This window comes from Malaclemys terrapin, chromosome 4 (genome assembly GCF_027887155.1).
Source record: "Malaclemys terrapin pileata isolate rMalTer1 chromosome 4, rMalTer1.hap1, whole genome shotgun sequence".
Lineage (NCBI taxonomy): Eukaryota > Metazoa > Chordata > Testudines > Emydidae > Malaclemys > Malaclemys terrapin.
Window position 1 is genome coordinate 5848289 of NC_071508.1, and position 26702 is coordinate 5874990.

At 51.5% G+C, this 26702-nt stretch overlaps 1 protein-coding gene across 1 annotated transcript; it reads right to left on the reverse strand.

Annotated features, from left to right (window-relative positions):
• Window positions 1-26446, reverse strand: LOC128836931 (oocyte zinc finger protein XlCOF6-like). The gene is made up of 5 exons (XM_054027661.1): window positions 25876-26446; window positions 24991-25120; window positions 22421-22537; window positions 19553-20370; window positions 1-981 (listed from the first exon to the last, which is right to left on the reverse strand). Exons 1-5 carry the CDS (start codon window positions 25903-25905, stop codon window positions 85-87), a joined length of 1992 nt encoding a protein of 663 aa, XP_053883636.1. The 5' UTR covers window positions 25906-26446; the 3' UTR covers window positions 1-84.
• Between the last annotated feature and the right edge of the window lie 256 nt (window positions 26447-26702).

Below are 26702 nucleotides of genomic sequence, written 5' to 3' on the forward strand. Positions count from 1 at the left end.
ATGCATCGCAATGTCCTCTCCCCAGTGTGCGTGCGCTGGTGCTTGGTCAGTGCAATGGTTTTGCTGAAATTCTTACTAGAATCGTTACAACGGTGTGGCTGCTCCCTGATGTGTGTGCTGGTGTATTCTCAGGCTTGAGCTCTGTGCAAAGCCCTTCCCGCAGTCAGCACAGCAGTACGGCCGCTCCCCGGTGTGTGCGCGCTGGTGTCTTCTCAGGTTTGAGCTCCGTGCAAAGCTCTTCCCGCAGTCAGCACAGCGGTGTGGCTGCGCCCCGGTGTGCGTGCGCTGGTGTGTTCTGAGGTTTGAGCTGTGTGCAAAGCCCTTGCCGCAGTCAGCACAGCGGTGCGGCCGCTCCCCTGTGTGCGTGCGCTGGTGTATTCTCAGCTTTGAGCTCTCTGCAAAGCCCTTCCCGCAGTCAGCACAGCGGTGTGGCCGCTCCCCGGTGTGTGCGCGCTGGTGTATTCTCAGCTTTGAGCTCTCTGCAAAGCTTTTCCCACATTCAGCACAGTGGTGCGGCCGCTCCCCGGTGTGCGTGCGCTGGTGCAGTGTCAGTGTGTTGGCACTACTGAACTTCTTACCACAGTCGGCACAGCAGTACTGCCGCTCCCCAGTGTGCGTGCGCTGGTGTGTTCTCAGGTTTGAGCTCCGTGAAAAGCCCTTCCCGCAGTCGGCACAGCGGTGTGGTCGCTCCCCAGTGTGCGTGCGCTGGTGCGTTCTCAGGTTTGAGCTCTGTGCAAAGCTCTTCCCACAGTCAGCACAGCGATACGGCCGCTCCCCAGTGTGCGTGCGCTGGTGCAGCATCAGCGTGTTGGCACTACTGAACCCCTTACCACAGTGTGCACAACGGTATGGCCACTCCCCAGTGTGCGTGCACTGATGTAGTCTCAGGTGTGAGCTCTGTGCAAAGCCCTTGCCGCAGTCAGCACAGCGGTGTGGTCGCTCCCCGGTGTGCGTGCGCTGGTGTGCTCTCAGGTTTGAGCTCTGTGCAAAGCCCTTCCCACAGTCAGAGCAGTGGTGTGGCCGCTCCCCGGTGTGCGTAAACCAGTGTATTCTCAGGATTGAGGCCTGCCTGAAGCTCTTCCCGCAGTCAGCGCAGCGATGGGGACACTGGCCCGTGGGGAGTCTCTGGTGTGTAACCAGGTCTAGTCTCTCGCTGAGTTTACCCCGGGGATGGACTGCGTCCTGTGCATGGATCCCTCTGTGGGATGTGGGATCCTGTGTTCCTGCCGCGCTCTCCCCACACTCAGACGGTGTCCTCGGTCCCCCCAGGATCCCGAGCCCTGCTGGAGAGAGCAGAGGCAATCCTAGTGTTAGCTCACGGTTAAGGCTACACAGGTTTGTCAAGGAAGGAAAAATGTCACGGATGGAGCGATTTCCCCATTTGTCCCTGACTGTTTTTGGGATGGGTGCCTCACCCTGCAATGGCGGCTCCTGTCCCACAGGGCTGGACCCAACGCCTCACTCCGGGCACTGAGACCTGGCCTGTGGGTGTACATCGTCACTCAGATATTCCCCCGCCCCCAGTCATGATGGTGGGGGAGGTGGGACAAACTTCAGTGAATGGACTTGCCACTCATATCTTCTCTAGCGCGACCCAACACCTCTGCCTCAGCCTGCGGATAGGGTTGCAGCATTAGGGGGTTGCTGGGGGGTTGGTGCCCCCTGGGCAGGATGAGGAGCAGGACAGGTTTTGTTAAAAATCATGGAGCCGTCACAGTAAATTTAGTGACCTGTGACTTAATAAATTTACTATAACTGCTCCGTAATTTCTGATATGAAACGCCGACACACATCTGCAGCCTGACTCAGGGTGGTTCTATCCTATGTTGTTTGTGCAACACCTGGCGCTTGTTCCCATGTGTGCCATGCGCCTCTTGGGTCTTGTTTGATGCTTAAATTGTAGCTTACCCAGGATACACCCAGCGCCTGGCACAACGGGGCCCTCATCCAGAACTAGGGCCGCTAAGTGCTAACAAATAGGGTCTGGGGTTTGTTTTCACACTGATTATGGTTTTAGTCCAATCAGAGGAGTTTATTTACATGTTGCTGGTTCTGTACTGTCTCCTGTTTTACAGCAGGTCTCCTGTTCCCCGTATTTGCTCTGTTTAAACTATATTGGTTTGAAACTAGTTTAGGCTCTACAATCCCCCGTGGACGCATTGAGACCGGTATAAAGCTGCTTACATCAACGTAGCTTATTCCTGTGCAGGAGTGAGTCCTTTTCAAGGAATTTGTGCAAAATTAAAACCCTCGGGGGGGGGGGGGTGTTGCGCGCATTGAGGGGATGACATGTCACTCAGGGTTTGTGTGATGTAACCTGAAAAACATGTCTGTATTGTGTCACAAGCCAATCAGTAACCATGCTGAGCTGGAAGGGGTAAATGGCTTCCACCCAGTAGGCCTTTGATCTACAGTCACAGACGCGTTAGGGCTGAGGGCTGTGCTAAGCATTGACACTGAAGCAATGTAAGTGACAACGATTTCATGCCACTGAGAGAGGAGGGGGAGAGGGGATGTGACAAAGGCCATTCCACCCCCTCTCCCTCATACCCAGCCTATACCAGGATACTCCAAGTCGTGGCCCACAGGACAATTTCCTCTGGCCCCCACGTGCGTCATCCGCACCCCCAGAAGCAGCTGCCTGGAACGCGGGGCAGTTTTAGCGCATTACAGTGAAACGCTGCAAATACTGAAAACCTGCTCTACAAAATGGTGTCCTCTGCATGGCATGACCTCGCACGCATCGTACATGACTGATCCTGCCATGAGTCATTCCCAGCTTTCTCCTTGCTCGCTGGGGACATGTTTCTCCATTCTGAGAGGTCACGTGTGAAGTGAAGTGGCAGAGAGGGGGTGGGGTGGGAACCTTGAGAGGACAGCGCTTTCTCTGCCAAGGGCCAGTGACTCGGGGATGCTCTCCCAGGCTGTGAGCAGGTTTTTGCCCCATCTGAGCTATGTCTGGATCCAGGTGCCCAGGGCCACAGGACACCAGCACAACAGCTTGAGTCGGGGGGGCAGAGTCATGAAACCCATTTGAAAAATCTCTAGGGCGCCCCTACCTTGGTATGATTTTCTGAGGTGTGGGTAGTCTAGAAGGTGTTGTGGTCTATGGCCCGACAGGCTTGTCTTTCTACCCAGGTGCTTGTTTGCCCTGCAGCAGGCAGCTCACACAGTCTCTCTCTTTCTCTCCCCTCCTACTCCGCACCAGTCCATGTACCCCTCTCCTCAGAGTGAGGGCAGGGGAGACAGGGGTGTGATATGGTCTATGGACCGGCAGGCGTGTCTTTCTACCCAGGTGCTTGTCTGCCCCCCAGTGCCAGATCCACTGACACACACAGATGGATTTTATCCTCATAGCCCCAGTGCTCTCTCCATTACACAGCTGGGGTAACTGAGGTATGGGGAAGCTGTAGTGACTCACTTCTAGAACTGAACCAAAATGTTTTGAATCCTGTTGCAAAGTCCTACCCACTAGGGAAATGCAGCCATGTGCTGTCGCCTACCATGGAGAACTCTCTCTTTCCCTCAGCACCCCTCAAATCCACCACCCCACACCTCTTCCAAGTTCATCACCTCCCCATCTCGGCTCCATTTCTCTGTCGCAGCTTTGAGGCCCCATCATTTTTAGGTGCCATCCTCGGTCACAGACATCCAATGAGTAGGAAAGATAGGAAGTATGATGATGACAAGACTCCCTGGCTTAACCAGGAGATCTTCAATGACTGGAAACTCAAAAAAGAGTCAGACAAGAAGTGGAAACTAGGTCAAATGACAAAGGATGAATATTAAAAAAAAAAAAACCAAACCAAACCCACAAGCATGTAGGAACAAAATTAGAAAGGCCAAGGCAAAAAAGGAAATTAAACTAGCCAGTAATATAAGGGGGGGGGGGGGGGAACAAAGCATTTTACAAATACATAGAAAGGCAGAGGGAAAACAAGGACGGGCTGGGCCCATTACTAAATAGAGGGAAAGACAATAAGAGAAAACGCAGCAATGGCCAAACAGTTAAATGCCTCTTTTGTTCCAGTTTTCACCAAAAAAGTTAGCATTGATCGGCTGACTAACATAGTGAACATCAGTGTCAATGGGGTCGGATCTGAGCCTAAAATAGGAAAGGAAATAGTTATGAATTATTTAGACAAGTTACAGGTCTTCAAGTTGGCATGGCATAGCATGGCATGATGAAATACATCTAGAATACTTAAGGATCTGGATGAAGAGATTTCTGAGCCATTAGCGATTATCTCTGAGAAGTTGTGGAGGATGATAGAGGGACCTGAGGATGGGGAAAGGGCAAATATAGTACCTAGGTACAGAAAGGGGATAAGGACAACTCAGGAAGTTATAGACCAGTCATAACTTCAGTACCTGGAAAGATAATGGAGCAAGTAATGAAACATTCTATTTGTGAGCACCTAGATGGACAAAGTAATAAGTAACAGTCAGCATGGATTTGTCAAGAACAAATTATGTCAAACCAACCTAATATCCTTCTTTGACAGGTAACAAGCTTTGTGGACAGGACGGACACAGTAGACATCACATCTCAAATTTAGTAAGGCTTTTGATACTTGTGACGGTGCACTCCATATGATGTTATGAAAATATGCAAATGAGTGTGAATATAATGTAACTGGAATATGCTTCATGCAAAAGGTCTCTTGTAAAGTATCCTTACAAAGTTTATAAACTACTGAGTGTGTTCATCCTATTTGTATAAATGTATCACTCCTGTATCTGAAACTAGAAATATGAAGTATAACTCTGAGGTCCTATTGTAATTATGCAAAGTGTGGGCCATTAATGGTGGCTTGGAATCTTGATAACGCCCATTAACCAGGACCATTGTCTGCAGATGGCTGTTTACTTGCAAGTCTTCCTGTATTCCTGTGTGCTGGCAAGTGAGTAATGAAGTCTTACAGTGACATGCGATTGTGTCACCTGAACTGGAATCCATCTTTAACCTGGTGCTTTTCCAGTGAGAAGGAGGGGTGGGAACCCAGAGAGGGACAAAGGATTCCCACCTTGTTCAAAAGATATATAAGGGGGTGGAATAGAACAAAGGGGGCTGCAGTCATGAGAAATCCTCTAGCTACCACCTGAGCTGGAACAAGGACTGTACCAGGGGAAAGGATTGGGACCAGACTAGGAAGGAGTCTAGTCTGTGAAAGAAGCTTATTGAAACATCTCTGAGGGTGAGATTTTATCAGTAATCAGTTTTCTACTGTATTAGGCTTAGACTTGCGTGTTTTATTTTGTTTGGTAATTTACTTTGTTCTGTCTGTCTATTACTTGGAACCACTTAAATCCTATTTTGTATTTAATAAAATCACTTTTTACTTATTAATTAACCCAGAGTATGTATTAACACCTGGGGGGAGAGGGGGGGAGGCAAACAGCTGTGCATCTCTCTCTATCAGTGTTATAGAAGGCGAACAATTTATGAGTTTACCCTGTATAAGCTTTATACAGGGTAAAATGGATTTAATTGGGGTTTGGACCCCATTGGGAGCTGGGTATCTGTGTGCTGGAGACAGGAGCACTTCTTAAGCTGTTTTCAGTTAAGCCTGCAGCTGTTGGGGGACGTGGTTCAGACTTGGATCTGTGTTTGCAGCAGGCAAGCGTGTCTGGCTCAAACAAGGCAAGGTACTGAAGTCCCAAGCTGCCAGGGAAAATGGGCTCAGAGGTAGTCCCAGCCCATCAGGTGGCAGTCTCAAGGGAGTTTCTGTGATCCAACCCGTCACAATACTGTCTTACATGACCTTCCCATAAACAAACTAGAGAATTATAGGCTAGGCAAAGCTACCAGAAGGTGGGTTCACAACTGGTTGGAAAACTGCACTGAGAGAGTGGTTCTTATCATTCTCTAATGAGCTGAAAGGGCATATCGAGTGGGATCCCAAAGGGATCTGTCCTGGGTCTGATTCTATTCTATATCTTCATAAATGATTTGGAGAGTGCACTCATAAAGCTTATGGATTATTCAAAGCTGGGGATGGGTTTCAAGCCCTTTAGAGGACAGGATTAGAATTTAAAGTGATCTTGACAAAATGGAGAAATGGTCGGAATTGAAATAATTGCCTAGGAAGGAGTACTGCAGAAAACCATCGGGGGTTATAGTGGATCACAAACTAAGTGAGTCAACAATTTAATACTGTTGGGGGGAAAAAAGGCAAATATCTGGGATGTATTAGCAGGAGCGTTGCAAACAATACGCGAGAAGTAATTCTTCCACTCTACTCAGCATTGATAAGGCCTCAATTGGAGTACTGTCTTCAAGAACGTAAATGGTTGTTCCAAAGAGAAGGGTGATACATTGTTGTTCTTATCCGCTGAGGCCAGGACAAGAAGTAATGGGCTTAAATTGCAGCAAGGGATATTTAGGTTAGACATTAGGAAAAGCTTCCAAACTGTTAGGGTAGTTAAGCACCGGAACAAATTCCTTGGAAAGATTGTGGAATTTCCATCATGGGAAGTTTTTAAGAGCATGTCAGGCATGGACTCGATAATACTTAGTCCTGCCTCAGTGCAAGCAACTGGACTAGATGACCTATTGAGGTCCCTTCTAGTCCTACATTTCGAGGATTCATAGATATCAAGGCCAGACAGACCCATTGTGCCCATCCAGCCTGGCTTCCTGCCAATCCCAGCCAGAGAAGCTCCCCCAGTGACTCCTACCTCCTGGCTGAACAAGAAGAAAGCTTTGAGAAAGTCACACCGCATTTCCACCGACAGACTCCCAGTGAGGGAGAATCTATCGTGTCCTGAGGGGAGCTCTCCCAGTGGTTCATTCCCCGCCCAGATAAACACTGGCCCCTAATTCCCAGCCTCCATTCGACCCCTTCAGCTCCCAGCCAGTGGATCTCACTCTGCCTTTGCCTTCTACATTAAGTAGCCCTCTGCTAGCAGGTGTGTAAATCAGAATGGATTGGGTTACAACGACTCACCTCGGGAGGGGCTCTCAGGCCCTGAGCTTTCCCTGGAGTTCTCAGCATCCTGGATCCAGAGCTCTGCCTCCCCTAGCTCGATCCGGTGGATTAAGTCCGGTGTTGAACCTGAATAGCCTGTTTTGGGGGCAGGCGGGGGGGGGAGAATCAGCTTTATTATTAAAGTTTTGGGGAGAGAGACTCATTTATGTGTTGGTGCAGCCCAGCACATCAGAACGTAAGAATGGCCCTACTGGGTCAGACCAAAGGTCCATCTAGCCCAGTATCCTGTCTTCCGACAGTGGCCAATGCCAGGTGCCCCAGATGGAACAGAACAGGTAATCATCAAGTGATCCATCCCCTGTCGCTCATTCCCAGCTTCTGGCAAACAGAGGCTAGGGACACCATCCCTGGCCACCCTGGCTAATAGCCATTGATGGACCTGTCCTCCATGAACTTATCTAGTTCTTTTTTGAACTCAGTCATAGTCTTGGCCTTCACAACATTCTCTGGCAAGGAGTTTCACAGGTTGACTGTGCGTTGTGTGACGAAATACTTCCTTTCATTTGTTTTAAACCTGCTGCCTATTAATTTCATTTTGTGACCCTTAGTTTGTGTGCTAGGAGTAGTAAACAACACTTCCTTATCTACTTTCTCTATACCACTCATGATTTTATAGACCTCAATCAGATCTCCCCTTTGCTGTCTCTTTTCCAAGCTGAAAAGTCCCAGTCTTATTAATCTCTCATATCCATTCCATACCCCTAATCATTTTTGTTGCTCTTTTCTGAACCTTTCCCAATTCTACTATATCTTTTTTGAGCTGGGGCGAGCATATCTGCATATAGTATTCAAGATGTGCAGTTGTTAAGTTTATGATATTCATTCTTTAGGAGAGGTAGGGAGCTGCTACAAGCAGTAGAAGAGTTTTCTCCCTGCCTTATTTGCTCATGTGCTGCTGTTTGTAACCAGCCCTGTACCACGACTGAGGTGAGGTAGGTAATGCAAGTAAACAAGTTACACTGAGATTAGAACCAGGGTCTGTAGCTCTGATTTCTTCAACAGGAAGCCGAACAGAAAGAGGCTGACATTTGCCACTACCCAGCCACGGGGTGGCACATGGCAGGTGAGGCATCAAGAGAACCCAGACATTTCACAGCTATGAGTAAAGATAAATAAGTCCTTAGTTACCCAGGGAAATAAGGGCCTGGTAATTCCTCAGCATCTGGTCCCGGTACAGCTGCTTCTCTGGCTGGGATAAGAGCTCCCACTCCTCCCGGGTGAAATACAGAGCGACGTCCTCGAACGCCACCTGGAGCTGCTGGCACAAGCGTTACACACTCAGCACCTTCCGCTCCAGCCCCCAGCCCGGAGTCTCAGCAGGGGACGCGGTTTCTAGGGGAGCGACTCCCAGGGACCCCCCGGCCCAGCACCTGTGACCCAGGGAGACTCCCCCCCACCCCGCACAGCTCCCCAGGGACTCGGGGCCCTGCTGGCCGGGGACAGGAGTCGCTCTCGGCTCCCCACGGGGCTCTGGGGCGGCCCCCCCTCGGCCCCCAGCCGGGACCAGCCAGTGCCCGGCCGGGGAGTCCCCGCCCCGCGTCCTACCTGCGCCGGCCCCGCTGCAGCCATCGCCGGGCTCGGCCCCGGCCGCTTCCTCCAGCCGGGCAGCGACTTCCCGCCCCGCGGCTGGTGCCTCCCCGGGTCTCGCTCCCGTTTTGCTACTTTGGGTGTACGGAGCATGCGCACTCGAACTGAGCATGCCCAGTAACCTTCGTTGTAGCCACTGCCCTCTCTCTGCCCTTACTTCTACTTACCATCTGCTGCCTCCTCTTTGGGGGGGTTAAAAGGATTCAGGGGCAAATCGCAGCGGGGGGGGGGGGCTGTCAGGGTCTGAGCAGGGGGCAGAATTTTACTGGCCTGGGGGGTTCAAGCTACTGTAGCTAGCGGCAGAAGAGGGGCTGAAGGGCAAAAATCGGTGGTGGGGGGTGAGAGCCGGGGTTAAGCCGGGGGGGGGGGGGGACACTGCCAGACCCCGTGCGGGGACAAAACCCCCGTTTAGGGAGGGGGAGGGGGGGGAACAGTGACCCCGTGGGACGAGCCACCCACTGTGCTCGCTGATCTAGGGGTGGGGGGGGGCAGAGGCTGTTTTTGTTGTTCTCACAGGGACGCTGCATGTCAGCCTCGGAGCAGGGGGCGGGTTCCTGGGGCTGGGGTCTTAAAGGCACAGGCCTCCAATTCCTTGCCTGTCAAAGCTTAATCACCGCAGCTCCTCTCTATCCTATACAAGTGTTGCAGGGCCAGGGCCGCCCAGATGGGGGGGCCAAGTGGGGCAATTTTCCGCAGGGGCCCCCACGAATATGTTGGAGGCTGCCCCCGCCTCCGTCTTCCCCTGGTGTCTCAGCGTGCCGCGTCCAGGAGCGGCCCTGGCGCACTGCAGCGCGGTGGCTCCAACGCTGTCCGGGGCCGCTCCTGGTCGCAGCACGCTGAGGCTCCAGGAGAGGGGGTAAGCGCCATGGTAAGGGGTGGGGCACCCCCCCCCGACCCCATCCTAACCATCACCATCACCCAGCAACAGCCCATTATGTAATTGCAAATGTATACATACCATTACAGCATTTAATGTTTTTAAATTATGTATTTAGTGTATTTTCAAATTATTACAAATTAATTTTTGAATGTATGTCACTGGTTATTTTTTAGATTTCAAAATACATGTTACTATAGTATTGCAACTTTTTTATGGAAGGGGCCCCCAAAATTGCTTTGCCCCAGGCCCCCTGAATCCTCTGGGCAGCCCTGTACACGGCTACGTTACTGATCCAGCCAGGAGACTGAATGCGGTGAAATATTGTACAGACACTCCCTCCCTCCAACTCTGCCTCTCACATTTTGAATATGTAAAAGTGTCTTCTATCAGTTTCTATGCCTATATGAAATCACTGCCGTTCATTTCTCTTATATAACGTGCTGAGTTGCTTACTCCCTCCCAGAGCCCACATGTCTGCACCCCCTCCTGTACCCCAATCCCATGCCCCAGGTCAGAGCCTGCACCCCTCACTCAAACTACCCATAGCCTGCAACCCTCCTGCACCCCAACTCCATCCCAGAGCCTGCACCCCAAAAAGGGCTGGATTAACTTTTTGTGGGCCTGGTGCTAAACATATTTGTGGTCCCCCAGGGGGGAAATGGGGACATGGGGCATGGGGGGCAGAGTCCTCAGAGCGACGGGCTGGCCGGGGGCAATGGGAGATGGGTCATGGCACGGCAGGAACAACCCTGCTCCACCCAGCCCAGTACAATGGCACTGTTTACAAACCGGGAGCTGCCAGACGCACACTGGCCAGCCCGGCCCTGTGCTCCCATCATGCTTCTTCCCCTTCGGGGCGGGCCCATGACCCCAAGGGTGATACCAGAGTGGCCCCTTTGGTCGATCTGCTTCCTCCTGGCTAATGTGACAAATTGATCTATTGTACGATTGAGGCGCGCTGTTTCACGTATTTGTGTGTGAGTCCGTGAAAAGGGAGGTAAGCTTTGGGGGTACGGAGCATGCCCCTGAGCCCAAGGTGGGACCAGAGTGGCCCCTTTCATCGATCTGCTTCCTCCTGGCTAGCATGCCCCTGAGCCCAAGGTCATACCAGAGTGGCCCCTTTCATTTTTTCCACTGGCTTCCGCCTTCCTTATTTCCAATGACTTGTCTGCTCATGCACCTATCACTGGTCCATGGGGTTGCGAATCAGGAGGGATGGGGTTTGTGGTCAAAAACACTCACGGTCTGCTTCCTCCTGGCTAATGTGCCAAATTGATCTATTGGTCAATTGAGGCGCACTGTTTCACGTTTTTGTGTGTGAATACGTGAAAAGACCCCCACAAACCCCCATGCCCAGTGCTCTCCCACAGACCACTCCGAACCCCCCCCAGATCCTCTCACTGCCCAGTGCCCCCTAGCTGTAGACCCCCCACAGCCCTCCCACAACTGCACAGTGCCCTGCCCCTCCCCGCCCAGAGCCCCCCCACAGATTCCCTCACTGCCCAGTGCCCCCCACCGCCCCACTGCCACAACTGCACAGTGCCCCACCCAGACCCCTGCACACTTCCCAGTGCCCCAACACACACAGATCTCCCCACCCCGCACTGCACAGCACCCCCCAGACCCACTAGAGACCTACTCTCCCACACCCTAACCCCCAGCCACAATACCCGGCCCTGATGGGAGGTGACTGTGTCTGCCAGGCTGAGCCGGCAGCACAGCCAGAGCTTGTCCTGGGGCAGGATAACTCCGGCCCTTGGGGGTGCAATCAGCCAGGCTGGAGCAGGAGCAGGGCCTACCCGGGCCAGGCTCCCTCAGGACCCACATGCCTGGCAGGACCCAGCTGAGCCTCCCACACTCTCCCCCTCCCCCAGCCGTCCTCTGGGACTGGCTGAGACTTGCCCAGCCTCTGCACCAATCCCAGGTGGCTCTTTCCCTGGGGAGGCAGGTGGGGCCCCACAGGTCCCAGGCAGTGGAGACAGCTCAGAGCTGGAGCAGTGCTGGAGAGTGGGGCATATCCCTGGGACATGACTCCTGAGATCCCACCCACAGCCATTGACCCCGTGGCCAGCAGCCCTGCTGAGCCCACATGGTGGCCCCCAGCTGCTGGGTGATGAGCCCCCTACAGCAGCGGCATAGCCAGGTTCTAACATCAGGGATTTCTTGTATTATGTATAGTGAGAGTATTATATAAAAAACAGGTAGTAGGTGTACAATGTTCTAACAAGAGATTATGCTATTATCATTCTCCAGTCAACTTGCACACCACCATTTTGAATTCGTGATAATTCACAGAGAGAGAAAGAAGAAAGCTGAATTTAGAGAATAATTATTAACCAGATTCTTGGTTATTCACTCCAGTCCATAGCACACAGCACCATAAACCCAGTAGAATCTGGCCAAGAGAATATTCACCTCAAATTGTCATCTGCTACACGCCCCCCCCCCCCCCGCCCATTCCCAGTCACCACTATTCAGCAGGTCCGCCCAGAGGGGGGCGGGGCAAGTGGGGCAATTTGCCCCAGGCCCAGAGTATGTCGGAGACTCCCCACACTTCCGTCTTCCCCCATCCCATCCCCTGGCGTCCTGGATGTGGCACGCTGAGGCTCCAGTAGAGGGGGTAAGCGGCATGGTAAGGGAGGGGCCGGACAACCCCCTGACCCCATCCCCCCACACCCATGACTCCCAGCTCCAAGCCCAGCCCCTCTGAGCCGGACACCCCCCTGACCCCATCTCCCCACATCCCTGAGCCCAGCCCCTGTGAGCCGGGCGCCCCCCAACCCAGAGCCCAGCTCTCCCCGGAGCCCTGGGCAAGCAGCACCACCCCCAGGCAACGACAGCCCATTTGCACCAACCATCACCATCACCCAGCGAGAGCCCATTATGTAACTGCAAATGTCTACATCCCATTAAAGCATTTAATGTTTTCAAATGTTGGATTTAGTGTATTTTCAAATTATTACAAATTAATTTTTGAATGTATTTCACTGGTTATTTTTTACATTCCCAAATACATGTTACTAGAGTATTGCAACTTTTTTTTATGGAAGGGGCCCCCAAAATTGCTTTGTATATGATGCAAATTGGAAGAGTAAACTCAAAAAAATCCCTTTTCACGGATTCACACAAAAAAAAGTGAAACAGCATGCCTCAATCATGCAATAGATCAATTTGGCACATTAGCCAGGAGGAAGCAGAGTGTGAGTGTTTTCAACCACAAACCCCATCCCTCCCGTTTTGCAACCATCCCCCCAGAGGAAGCAGACCGGGAGTGTTTTCGACCACAACCCCATCCCTCCCGTTTTGCAACCATCCCCCCAGAGGAAGCAGAGTGTGAGTGTTTTCCACCACAACACCATCCCTCCCGTTTTGCAACCATCCCCCAGAGGAAGCAGACCGGGAGTGTTTTCCACCACAACCCCATCCCTCCCGTTTTGCAACCATCCCCCCCAGAGGAAGCAGATCGGGAGTGTTTTCCACCACAACCCCATCCCTCCCGTTTTGCAACCATCCCTGGACCAGTGACAGGTGCATGAGCAGCCCAGTCATTGGAACTAAGCAAGGAGAAACCAGTGGAAAAAATGAAAAGGGGCCACTGTGGTCTCAACTTGGGCTCAGGGGCATGCTCCATACCCACAAACCTTACCTCCCTTTTCATGGATTCACACACAAAAAAGTGAAACAGCATGCCTCAATCATGCAATAGATCAATTTGGCACATTAGCCAGGAGGAAGCAGATCGGGAGTGTTTTCCACAACAACCCCATCCCTCCCGTTTTGCAACCATCCCCCAGAGGAAGCAGAGTGTGAGTGTTTTCCACCACAACACCATCCCTCCCGTTTTGCAACCATCCCCCAGAGGAAGCAGACCGGGAGTGTTTTCCACCACAACCCCATCCCTCCCGTTTTGCAACCATCCCCCCAGTGGAAGCAGAGTGTGAGTGTTTTCCACCACAACACCATCCCTCCCGTTTTGCAACCATCCCCCAGAGGAAGCAGACCGGGAGTGTTTTCCACAACAACCCCATCCCTCCCGTTTTGCAACCATCTCCCAGAGGAAGCAGAGTGTGAGTGTTTTCCACCACAACACCATCCCTCCCGTTTTGCAACCATCCCCCAGAGGAAGCAGACCATGACTGTTTTCGACCACAACCCCATCCCTCCCGTTTTGCAACCATCCCCCCAGAGGAAGCAGACCGTGACTGTTTTCGACCACAACCCCATCCCTCCCGTTTTGCAACCATCCCCCCAGTGGAAGCAGACCGGGAGTGTTTTCGACCACAACCCCATCCCTCCCGTTTTGCAACCATCCCCCCAGAGGAAGCAGAGTGTGAGTGTTTTCCACCACAACACCATCCCTCCCGTTTTGCAACCATCCCCCAGAGGAAGCAGACCGGGAGTGTTTTCCACCACAACCCCATCCCTCCCGTTTTGCAACCATCCCCCCAGAGGAAGCAGACCGGGAGTGTTTTCCACCACAACCCCATCCCTCCCGTTTTGCAACCATCCCCCAGAGGAAGCAGAGTGTGAGTGTTTTCCACCACAACCCCATCCCTCCCGTTTTGCAACCATCCCCCCAGAGGAAGCAGACCGGGAGTGTTTTCCACCACACCCCCATCCCCCCCAGAGGAAGCAGACCGGGAGTGTTTTCGACCACAAACCCATCCCTCCCGTTTTGCAACCATCCCTGGACCAGTGACAGGTGCATGAGCAGCCCAGTCATTGGAACTAAGCAAGGAGAAGCCAGTGGAAAAAATGAAAAGGGGCCACTGTGGTCTCAACTTGGGCTCAGGGGCATGCTCCGTTCCCCCAAACCTTACCTCCCCTTTCACGAATGCAATGAAAGCAGCCACTCTGGTCAGGAAGCAGATCGGGATCGTTTTTGACCACATACCCCATCCCCTCCTGATTCGCAACCCCATGGACAGGCAGTAGCAAGTTAACAAACAGTTTACCAAACTGCTACGCTGCATGGCAGAAACCGCTCCCAGTTGCAAAAGGGGAGGGCTGCACTTTGTGCTGATACACCGCCAGCTCCAGCAGCCAGGCCGGGGGATTTCCCATTTCACCCCCAGGCGCTAGCAGCCCTGCGGTGGGGATCGGGGTCGTTGTGTTCACGTGTGTAGGCCACGCGCACACCGTGTGTACCCGGCAGATGCACAGAAACAATTTATAAACGCGCCTTAGTCTAGTTCCATTTCAAAGGGGACAAGAGCCACATGCTTTAAGGACCAGTGAATGTGCATCAGGTTGGGGCGGCGCCCAGCAAGCTAGCTGAGGGGGGATCACATCGCAGGGCCGCGAATCTACTGCCCTAGGCAGCTGCTTAACTTGCCCGGGCTTGGAGCAGCTGGTGGGTATTGCGCAAGAATAAAGCTGGGGCAAGAAGTGGCATGGGCAGCTGCTTGAGAACAGGCAAACAGCCCAGGGACGTGGTGACCCAAGACATACTTGGTCAGTCACAGACAGCCCATGTCCTCACTCCAGAGCCACTTGTAAAGTGGGAGGGGTGGTGGTGGCATGACTTGGGATATTTGGGTGATATTCCTGAAATCCCCAGTTCCTGGAATTGTTTATGCCAAAACCTTCACTGTCTTTTCAAAAAAGGATAAGCCCCGAGGCTTGAGAGAAAACCTTGGAAATGCAGCCCCTAATGGCTATGAAACAACAAAGCAAATAAACAAAACCTATTTTGTAGGGGCTCATGGTTTTTAAACTGACTTGATTTTTTGAGGCTTGGTTCACTGTTTTTGGACATGTGCAGTGGGCAATGCTGTGCTAGTTACTGTTTAGGGAAGGATTCATTTACTTTGCTTTTGTTTTAGTTTACAGGTTGATTTTTAAAGGCCAATACAATATTTTCAAGGATTTTGAGGCTAGAAGGGGCCATTTTGCCCATCCCCTCTGGCCTCCTTTGTAACCCAGGACAGATAATGCCCCCAGCAATTCTGGCTCAGTATCTTATGGTTGTTCTACAGCTGAGCTCATTGTCAGATAACAGAAACTGCCAGAGCAGGGGTGAAATTTTCAAGAATTACATAGGGTCCTAAATCCCATTGGCTTTCAAGGAGACTTAGGCTTCTCAGGAGTTTGTCACTTTTGAAAATGGGAATTAGGTGTTAAGGGCTTTCCCTTCACCTGGTTCTTGACACCCAGACAGAAAGCAGAAGACCAAAGTGCAGACAATGCAATGTTTATTGGGGTTAATTAGGCAAGTACTGTAGTGCAATCTTTATTGTGAAAGTGCAACTTATAAATGTAGATTTTTTTTTTTTACATAACTGCACTCAAAACCAAAATAGTGTTAGAGCATAAAAGTCCAATCAGTCCTACTTCTTGTTCAGCCAACCACTAAGACAAGCAAGTTTGTTTACATTTACGGGAGATAATGCTGCTTGCTTCTTATTTACAATGTTACCTGAAAGTGAGAACAGACGTTCACATGGCACTTTTGTAGCCAGCATTGCAAAGTATTTACGTGCCAGATATGCTAAACATTCATATGCCCCTTCATGCTTCGGCCACCATTCCAGAGGACTTGCTTCCATGCTGATGATGCTCATTTAAAAAAAAAAAAAGAATGCATTAATTTAATGTATGACTGAACTCCTTGGGGGGAGAACTGTATGCTTCCTGCTCTGTTTTACCCACATGCTGCCACATATTTCATGTTATAGCAGTCTCAGATGACCCAGGATGTTGTTCATTTTACGAACACTTTCACTGCAGATTTGTTAAAACACAAAAAAAGTACCAATGTGAGATTTCTAATGCTAGCTACAGCACTCGACCCAAGATTTAAGAATCTGAAGTGCCTTCCAAAATCTCAGAGGGACAGGGTGTGGAGCATGCTTTCAGAAGTCTTACAAGAGCAACACTCCAATGCGGAAACTACAGAACCCGAACCACCAAAAAAGAAAATCAACCTTCTGCTGGGACATCTGACTCAGATGATGAAAATGTGTCGGTCTGCACTCCTTTGGATCGTTATTGAGCACAACCCATGATCAGCATAGATGCATGTCCTCTGGAATGGTGGTTGAAGCATAAAGGGACATGAATTTTTAGCGCATCTGGCATGTAAATATCTTGTGACACTGGCTACAACAGTGCCATGCGAACGCCTGTTCTCACTTTCAGGTGACATTGTAAAGAAGAAGCGGGCAGCATTATCTCCTGCAAATGTAAACAAACTTGTTTCTTTGAGCAACTGGCTGAACAAGAAGTAGGACTGAGTGGACTTGCAGGATCTACAATTTTACATTCTTTTATTTTTGAATGCAGGTTTTTTTGTACATAATTCTACATTTCTAAGTTCAACTTTCATGATATAGAGATTGCACTACAGTACTTGCAATGGGGGAATTGAAAAATACTATTTCTTTTGTTGTTTTTTTACATGCAAATATTTGTAATCAAAAATAAATCTGAAGTACATTTTGTATTCTGGGTTGTAACAGAAATCAATATATTTGAAAATGTAGAAAACATCCAAAAATATTTAAAGACATGGTGTTATTATTGTTAAACACGATTAACCGCATGATTAATCGCGATTTTTTTAATTGCTTAACAGGACTATTAGAGATCAAATCGATCAAATAAGCCCTTTCGTCTGTTTAGCAACAATCTACACTACGGTGCTAAGACTGCACAGCCATAGATGTGCTGCTGTAGCCTGCGTATGCTCAAAATTCGGGAAGTTGCTGTTCCTACCCCAGCAGAAAAACATCTTCTGTCAGCATACACTCCATCTATACCAGGTAACTATGCTGGTATAGCCCCATCAACACAGGCTCCCTAGTGTAAAGCTAGCCTGTTAGTGATTCAGTGTAACTTCCAGACAACTCATGACTAGTGAAATACAAAGACACATCACAGATTTTAGTCGTCCAGAGGGTTTTAACCCTGATATGAAGCATTTAGTTTAAAGTCAACCATGACATCAATTGGGTAAACAATACATGGAGATTTCACTAGGAGGGTGGTGAAGCACTGGAATGGGTTACCTAGGGAGGTGGGGAAATCTCCATCCTTAAGAGGTTTTTAAGGCCCGGCTTGATAAAGCCCTGGCTGGGATGGTTTAGTTGGTGTTGGTCCTGCTTTGAGCAGGGGGTGGGACTAGATGACCTCCTGAGGTCCCTTCCAACTCTGATAGTCTATGATAAATGTCATTTTGCTATATGTATCAGTTGGAGTTGGCATGGAGGTGACTTCTCCAGCTCAGCTTCACCACTGCGATGGCTGGCTCTAGAGACAGAGAGGGAGTTCATTCAGGTGATTCACTCAAGGTGCTGTGACAGCCATCCGCCTGTTCTCTGTGAGAATTTCTCAGTGGTGCTTGTCAGCGACCAGATTTTAGTTGTTACCCAGTACGAGGCGCTCAACCTGGCCAGGCAAGTATGCTCCCACTCACCAGCATTGTCGTGCAGATGTTTCTGTTTCAGGGAGCGGGACATTTTATACCTTTTCTGATGGGCAAAGCTAATGTGGCCCAATCAGGAAGTGATCCGGACTCATGGCAAAAACAAGTCTAGCCAGGATATGAGTTATGTCCCTTCTCATCGTCCAATGAGAAAACGAGACCTCTTGCAACTCCTGGAGAAAACTCCAGTGTCTTTGTGTAAAACACTTTGTGCCATCTCCACTTAGGTCAGACGCGCCGGGCCATGCACTGCTGGCTCAGCTCCAGTCAGTAACCTATTTCTGCAAGTTCCTTTCCGTGGGCTCCCTGCTCCTTTGGCCCACTGTCTGACTCCATGCTCTTTCCATCTTAGCTGTCTGCAGCAATGTTCTGGAAGTTAGAATAAAGTCTCTTCCCCCTCCTGGATGGCTTTGTCCTTGGGTGGTAGTTCATAACGCAGCCATCTACAGTCATTTGATTCACGTGCTTGGTCCACCAGCAACAGGAGAGAACAGTTAGTGAAATAACACAAGACCGCTCTAGGCACCTCCATACCAGGACTTGTTTCCTACACCTCCGTGACCAGGTCAGTAGGATCACTTCATAAGTGACCCTCTCTCTGGGCACCTGCCAGTCACAAAGTTCATCAGGCCTCATAATCAATTAGGCCTTAGAGAACATTTTGGTTGGTTCACTTTAAAGATTTACATTTCACGTTGGCTTCTCCCCATGCCAACAGAATGGATCAGCTTCTTTAATATGAAATATAGTTAGACCTTTGTTAAAGATTCATTATATATTTCTGATTGATCCCATTTCTATTTAAAATAGACGGCACGAGCAGTTCCTGAGTCTTCTTTCAATCACACGGACAGGCTGTCCCGCCCCGTCCCTCAGACCAATCAACGCGGAGATGGGACAGCAAATCCCACCTCTGGAGTGTCCTGGCTGGAACTGATGGTTGTGGGGGGAAGTTCCTGGCTGGGTCCCAGTTAGAGAGAGAGAGGGGTGTGTGTGTGTGTGTGTGTGTGTGTGTGTGTGTGTGTGTGTGTGTGTGTGTGTGTGTGTGTGTGTGTGTGTGTGTGTGTGTGTGTGTGTGTGTGTGTGTGTGTGTGTGTGTGTGTGTGTGTGTGTGTGTGTGTGTGTAAAAAAGAGAGACAGAAAGAGACAGGTGGATCCTAGCTACATGGCAGGGCAGGGAGTGTCCTGGCTGGATCCCAGCTAGATGGGGTGGGAGGGTCACACTAATGGAGTAGGCCATGACCAATTGCTCTGAAGACACAATAAGCTTATGGGCATCTCCACAATCCATCTGCCCACCCTTTCCCCACAGTGCTCAGCCAAATTCCCTTCCTTGCCCCCATATGGACTCTCCACTGGGCATCATGGAGACAGGACCACAGCCTGGTCTGCATCTACTGGAGATGTGCCAAGCCCACCAGCCCCCAGAAGCCCCTCAGGTCCTGGCGGTGGTAGAGAGGCATTAGCATGTGTGGCTAGGTGCCTGGTAAGGTTTGCCTGTTGGCTGAAGTCCTTGCCGCAGGTGGTGCAGCAGTATGGCTGTGCCCCGGTGTGCGTGCGCTGGTGCTTGGTCAGCGTGCTGGCGTTGCTGAAGCCCTTGCCACAGTCGGCGCAGCGGTACGGCCGCTCCCCGGTGTGCGTGCGCCAATGCTGGGTCAGGGTGCTGGCGTTGCCAAAGCGCTTGCCACAGTCAGTGCATCGGAATGGCCGCTCCCCGGTGTGCGTGCGCCGGTGCTGGGTCAGCGTGCTGGCGTTGCTGAAGCCCTTGCCGCAGTCGGCGCAGCGGTGCGGCCGCTCCCCTGTGTGCGTGCGCCGGTGCTGGGTCAGCGTCCAGGCGTTGCCAAAGCTCTTGCCGCAGTCGGCACAGAGGTAGGGCCGCTCCCCGGTGTGCGTGCGCCGGTGCCGGCTCAGCGAGGCAGCATCACTGAAGTCCTTGCTGCAGTCGGCGCAGTGGTACGGCCACGCCTGGGTGTGCGTGCGCCGGTGCCGGTGCAGAGACTTGGCCCAGCAGAAGCTCTGGCCGCAGTCAGCACAGCGGTACAGCTGCTCCCCAGTGTGCGTGTGCTGATGTGCTGACAGGTGTGAGAGCTGAGCGAAGTCCTTGCCGCAGTCGGTGCAGCGGTAGGGCCGCTCCCCGGTGTGCGTGCGCCAGTGCTGGTTCAGTGCGGAGGCTCTGATGAAGCCCTTGCCGCAGTCGGCGCAGCGGTACGGCCGCTCCCCGCTGTGCGTTCGCCGGTGCTGGGTCAGTGCGGAGGCGTTGCTGAACCTCTTGCCGCAGTCGACGCAGCCATGGGATTGCTGCCCCACAGCAAGCCTCTGGTGTGTGGCCAGGTCCGGTCTCTGGCTGAGTCCATCCCCACACTCAGCATGGGGATTGACTCCATCCTGTCCATGGTTCTTCCCGTGGGCCATGGGATCCAGCTTTCCTCCCACACTCTCCCCACATTCAGACCGTCTCCTCGTTCCTCCCGGGATCCCGTGCCCTGCTGGAGAGAGCAGAGGGAATCCTGGTGTTGGCTCACGGTTAAGTTTGCAGGTTTGTCAAAGTGAGAAAAATCTCATCGATAGCTCAGTTTTCCCATTTGTCCGTGACTTGTCTGTGACTCACCCCGCAATAGTGACTCCTGTCCTACGGGGCTGGGCCTGAAGCCCTGCACCAGACAGTGTAACCTGGCATCCAGGGCCAAAGTGCCACTCACATTTGCCCCTCTGTCCCACCCATGACAGATCAAACGTGAGCCCCACGGGATAGGAACTGTTGCTGTGGGCAGGGACTCAGGACAAGCCCTAGAGCCAGGAGGTCCAGGGACTAACACTGTGGGGTGAGCACAGGGCAGGCTCACACGAGTCTCCCCCGAGCCTCTCCACACCAGGCCAGGATTAGGGTCACAGTGCTGGGTGGAGGGTGCTGCTGTGAATGGTCGGTGCCCATTTGATACAAAATGCTGTGACAAATCTGCAGCCTGACTTATGGTGGTTCTACCCTAACTTGTTTGTGCAGCACCTAGCACCTGCTCCCACATGAGCATGCACCTCGTGTCTCATTTTATGCTTAAATTGTAGAGTGCCCAGGAAACTGGTACAACACGGCCCTGATCCAGGACCAGTACCCCTACATGCGAATGCAGGACAAACAGGGTCCGTTTTTTCTTTTCAAACTGATTTAGTTTTTATTTCAATCAGAGGATTTTATGTTGTTGGTTCGTCGCTTTCCCCCCATTTTGTCGCATGAGGCCTGCTCCCCCATTTTGGTACTGTTTTAACTATACCACTTTGAAACCAGTTTAGTTAAAGGGCTACAGCCCTCTAATGTGGACACAGTTAGACCAGTATAAAGGTGCTTAGAACACCACACCTTATTCCCGTGGAGGAGTGAGTCCTTTTCAGAAGTCATTCCCCCTGGGCCTGATGTTTCATTTCTTGTGCAAAACTAAACTGGAAGTTTGTTTTTTCTTGCAGGTGTGGGGGAAGGAACAAATTACTCAGGATTTATGTGATGTAACCTGAAACTATTTTTGTATTGTTTTACAAGCCAATCAATGGATACTGTTAAGCGGGAAGGTGTTCATGGCTCCTACACAGCGGGCCTGTGATCTACAGACAAGCACAGACCTCATTTAGACTGATGGCCGAGCTAAACATTAGCACTGAAGCAATGTTAGTTTGAAGTGTCAAAGGGTTTGTGCCACTGAGGGAGCAGGAAGAGAGGGGGATGAGAGAAAGGTTGTCCCACTGCGCTCCCTCCCATAGATCCTAGACCTGGGATCAATGCCACCGTGCCCTTCCCATATTGCCGGGAGTCCTGGTTAAATGGCAGGGGGAAATGGCTCAGAACTCTTGCCCTAGAATGAGTCCTATCTGCAAGGAAGCCTAGAAGAGAGCTTTGTGGACTATGGACCAGTAGGCCTGTCTCACCCCCCCCCCGCTCTACAGAGTCTGATCCCCTGACACACACACACAGAGGGATGTTAGCCTCACGGCCTCACTGCCCTCCCCATTACACAGAGGGTGAAACTGATGCACAGGGAGCGCTGTAGTGATGCACTTCAGGAAATGAATCTAGAACTTATGAATCCACTCCAATGCGCCATCTCTGTGCAAACACAGCCCATGTCCTTCCCTCAGGAGAGCTCTCTCTTTCCCTCAGCACCCCTCAAATCCCCCACCACACTGTCACATACCACTATCCCATTCCTCATCCCATCTCATCACCTCCCCATTGCCAATTCATGTGTCTTTCACTGCTTTGAGGCCCCATCTCTCTTAGGTCCCATCCCGGGTCATAGATATCAAGCCCAGAGAAGCCCATTGTGCCCATCCAGCCCGGCCTCCTGCCTAACCCAGCCAGAGAAACTCCCCAGCAATTCCTGCCTCCGGCCCAGTAACTGCTGGCTGAGCTAGAGAGGAGCTTTGAGAGAGAGACGCCCCATCTCCACCGACAGACTCCCAGTGATGGAGAACCCATCCCGTCCCTAAGGGAGGTGTTCCAGTGGTGAATTCCCCTCCCTGTTAAGGGATTGGGTTACAATGATTCACCTCGGGAGGAGCTCTCAGGCCCTGAGCTTTCCCTGGAGTTCTCGGCTTCCTGGATCCAGAGCTCTGCCTCCCCTACCTCGATCCGGTGGATTAAGTCCGGTGTGGAACCTGAATAGCCTGTTTGGGGGGGAAAGAATCAGTTTTATTACTAAGGTCTTGTCTACACTACACAGTTTTGTTGACAAAACAGTGGAGGTGTACACGCTACAATGCGACTTTTGGTGACAAAAACTGTTTTGGTGATAAAATAAAACCACCTCAATGAGAGGCATAGAACTTTTTGAGGCAAAGTTTTAGCGACAAAGTGTCAGTGTAGACACTGTGCTTGATTATGTCGCTGTAAATGGCCACTGAGTGGATGATAAAAGTAATGGAGGAGCAAACAGAGATGCTGAAGTCCCTAATCATGCTCCATTTTGAACAAATGCATGCTCGCCTCCCCCGGCAGCCGCTTCAGAACGGTTTTCCATACCCTCCCCAAACATCTGCACATTCCATCTAAATTACATTAAACAATGTAATATCGGCAGGGCCTGCTCCAGGGTTTTGGCCGCCCCAAGCAGCCAAACAAAAACAAAACAAAACAAAAAACAAAAAAGCCGCGATCGCGATCTGCGGCAGCAATTCAGCGGGAGGTCCTTCGCTCCAAGCAGGAGTGAGGGACCGTCCGCCGAATTGCCGCCGAACAGCTGGACGTGCCGCCCCTCTCCGAAGTGGCCGCCCCAAGCACCTGCTTGGTAAGCTGGTGCCTGGAGCCGGCCCTGAATATCGGGCTGTTAAGAAGACTCCTGTCTTAATAGCACCCACCATCACCAGCTAAAGAAACAGATCTTATGATAGTTAAAGAAAACTTTGTCTGATAGCATTCTGTCTGGTAAGGAATCACTTAACAGTTGTGGGTGTGAAATCTCTACTTTGTTTTACCTTTACGGTCCCTACTTCTCTATTGTTTATCTGTATGGTTTCTGTCTGGTTCTTTGATTGTTTCTGTCTGTTGCATAATTAATTTTACATTTAAATCAACGAAGGTATGATTGGGTAAAGAATTGTTTCCCAATATGTTAAGATTGGTCAAAGACTTATTTTGTAGTACTTTACTTTAAAATGATTGGGTAAAGGTACAGCTAAGCGGGACTCAAGTTTCACTATATAAACTGGGGTCCAACAGGAAGTTCTTTGGAACCAGCTCCAGAACACAGCCCCAAGCTCAGAGCTGCCAGACCTCAACACCCCCAGAAGCTGGAGTCCCCAGACAACCTGATCCTGGTGGACAGCAGGAAAAGTTTGTCTGCCTTATTGGGAGTGGTGAGCATTGTCTGCTGAGCGTGAGCATTCCGTTTTGGTGATTGGTAATAAATAGAGGTTAAGGATATTACTGTGTACGGTTCTTTCACTAGTAAAACACACAAACAAACAAACCACAAACATGCAGAGTGTAAAGTTACACCCTGAGCCCTAGGAACTGGGTAAGGGTTGCTGCCATCTGTGTCTGGGCTGGGATTCCTGGAGCGGTTGTTTGTTTGCTACCACCGCTGTGCCAGGACTGAGGTACATAATGAAAGTAAACAGGTTACACTAAAATTAGCCCCAGGCTCTATAGACCTGAGTTCTCCTCCAACAGGTGCGGACGAGGGTTGTCCATTAATCTCAGTTAATTTATACGATTAACTCAAAAAAAATTAATTGCAATTAAAAAAAAATAATCACAATTAAATGTGCTGTTAAACAATAGAATCCCAATTGAAATTTATTAAATATTTTTGGATGTTTTTCTACATTTTAAAATATATTGACTTCAATTACAACACAGAATACAAAGTGTACAGTGCTCACTTTATACTGTTATTTTTATTACAAATATTTCAGTGTAAAAATGATAAACAAAAGAAATAGTATTTTTCAATTCACTTCATACAAGTCCTGTAGTGCAATCTTTATTGTGAAAGTGCAATTTACAAATGTAGCACATCTGGCACATAAATACTTGCAATGCCAGCTACAGAAGTGCCATGTGAACGTCTGTTCTCACTTTCAGGTGACATTGTAAATAAGAAGCGGGCAGCGTTATCTCCCGTAAATGTAAACAAACTTGCTTGTCTTCGTGGTTGGCTGAACAAGAAGTAGGACTGAGTGGACTTTTACGCTCTAACATTATTTTGTTTTTGAGTGCAGTTATGTAACAAACAAACAAAATCTACATGTGTAAGTTGCCCTTTCACAATAAAGATTGCACTACAGGACTTGTATGAGATGAATTGAAAAATACTATTTCTTTTGTTTATCATTTTTACACTGAAATATTTGTAATAAAAAATAAATATAAAGTGAGCACTGTACATTTTGTATTCTGTGTTGTAATTGAAATCAATATATTTGAAACTGTAGAAAACATCCAAAAATATTTAAATGGTATTCTATTATTAACAGTGCGATTGTGATTCATTTTTTTTAATCGCTTGACAGCCCTAGTACTGACATTTGCCACCACTTGGTGGCACATGGGCAGCCGAAGATTCAAGGGAACCCAGACATTCACAGCTGCGAATAGAAGAAGGGAAATTGGTCCTTACCCAGGGAAACGAGGGCCCGGTAATTCCGCAGCATCTGGTCCCGGTACAGCTGTTTCTCTGGCTGGGATAAGAGCTCCCACTCCTCCCGGGTGAAATACAGAACAATGTCTTCAAACGCCACCTGGAGCTGCTGGCACAAGCGTTACACACTCAGCACCTTCTGCTTCAGCCCCCAGCCCGGAGTCTCAGCAGGGGACGCGGTTTCTAGGGGAGCAACTCACAGGGATAACCCCCAGCCCAGCAGCTGTGACCCAGGGAGACTCCCCCACCCCGCACAGCTCCCCCAGGGACTCAGGGCCCTGCTGGCCGGAGACAGGAGTCACCCTCAGCTCCCTATGGGGCTCTGGGGCAGGGCGCTGGGAAGGGCCCAAATCCCAGGGCAGGGAACAGGCTCCTCCCCCATTCCAGGCCAGAGTCCCTGCCTCCGCCCCAGGCCTGTGCTCACTGCTAGCTCCCTCCCCTTGCTTAGGCACCTCAGGGCTCCATTGTCAGGCCAGGGACTCGGGGGAAAGGGGTCGCACCCGGCTCCGCATGTCCGCCTGGCCAGGGCCCTCCCCTTCCTAGTCCCCAGGGACACTCCCGGCTTTGCGGGTGGTGTCCCGGGGCCCCAAAGCCGCTCCCCGGCCCTCCGGCTGCTGCAGCCCCTGAGCCCCCAGGCTGCGCTGGTGCAAAGTGGGACCCCGGGCCAGGCCTGGCCCCACCACACTGAGCCGCTTCCTACCCCGGGTCAGCGCCACCCCCAGGAGCTGCTGCTGCTGCCCCCAGCCCTGGGGTCACTAGCACGGGAGGGATCCGGGTCCCGGACCCCCTTGGCCCCCAGCCAGGACCAGCCAGAGCCCGGCCGGGGAGTCACTGCCCCCAGCAAGCTCCCAACCAGCATCCTACCTGCACCGGCCCCGCTGCAGCCATCGCCATGGTCTGGGGCAAGGCGGGGTCCGTGGTAGCAGGGAAGGGACAGACCAGGCGTGTCTCTTCAGACAGACAATCTGGAGAGAGGAGAAAAGGGGCCTAGTGAGTTCCCAGGGCATCCCCCGAGGAGAGCAGGACCCCGTTATTCTGGGCCTGGGGCAGGTGCGACACTCTCAGTAACATCCCAGGGAGGGGGCTGGGATTAGCCCCCCCCCCCCCCCCAATGTGTCACTGCCCTACTAGGGGGGTGGAAATAAAGCCCCAGGTTAGCTCAGTTGCAGACACCCCCCCCCCGTTGGCCCAGCGTTGGCGCTGGCTGGGGGGGTCTCTCCAGCCCCCCTCGACTCCGACCCCCCAGCGGCCTCTTTTCTCCGGGCAGCGATTTCCTGCCTCCGCGGCTGTTTCTCTCCCTCCCCTGCGCCCCGCTCATCGACCGATCCCCGGGCTGCAGCGGGGACCCGCCCTGTGCACGTGCCGGGCTGGGGACCCAGGTGTCCGGCCTGGCACGGGAAAGCTCCTCGGCCCCGCCTGCTCCAGGGCGGATTTAGCGCCCCAGCCTTTAACCCTTCCCGCGCCGCGCCGCGCAGACCTATGCGGGCCGGAGAGTCCCGGCTGGGCTGGAGGCGGGAGCCGCCCCGCCCCCTTCTCCAAGAGGCAGGGGCCGGCATCGGGGCCAGGCGGGGCAATAGTGGCCCTGGGAACCCAGGAGTCCGGGCGCTGGGACACGTGGGTCAGGTACAATCCCCGCCCCGGGGCAGCCCGGAAGCGAGCGGAGGCTGGAGGGGGTCCGCGCAGCCCGCTCC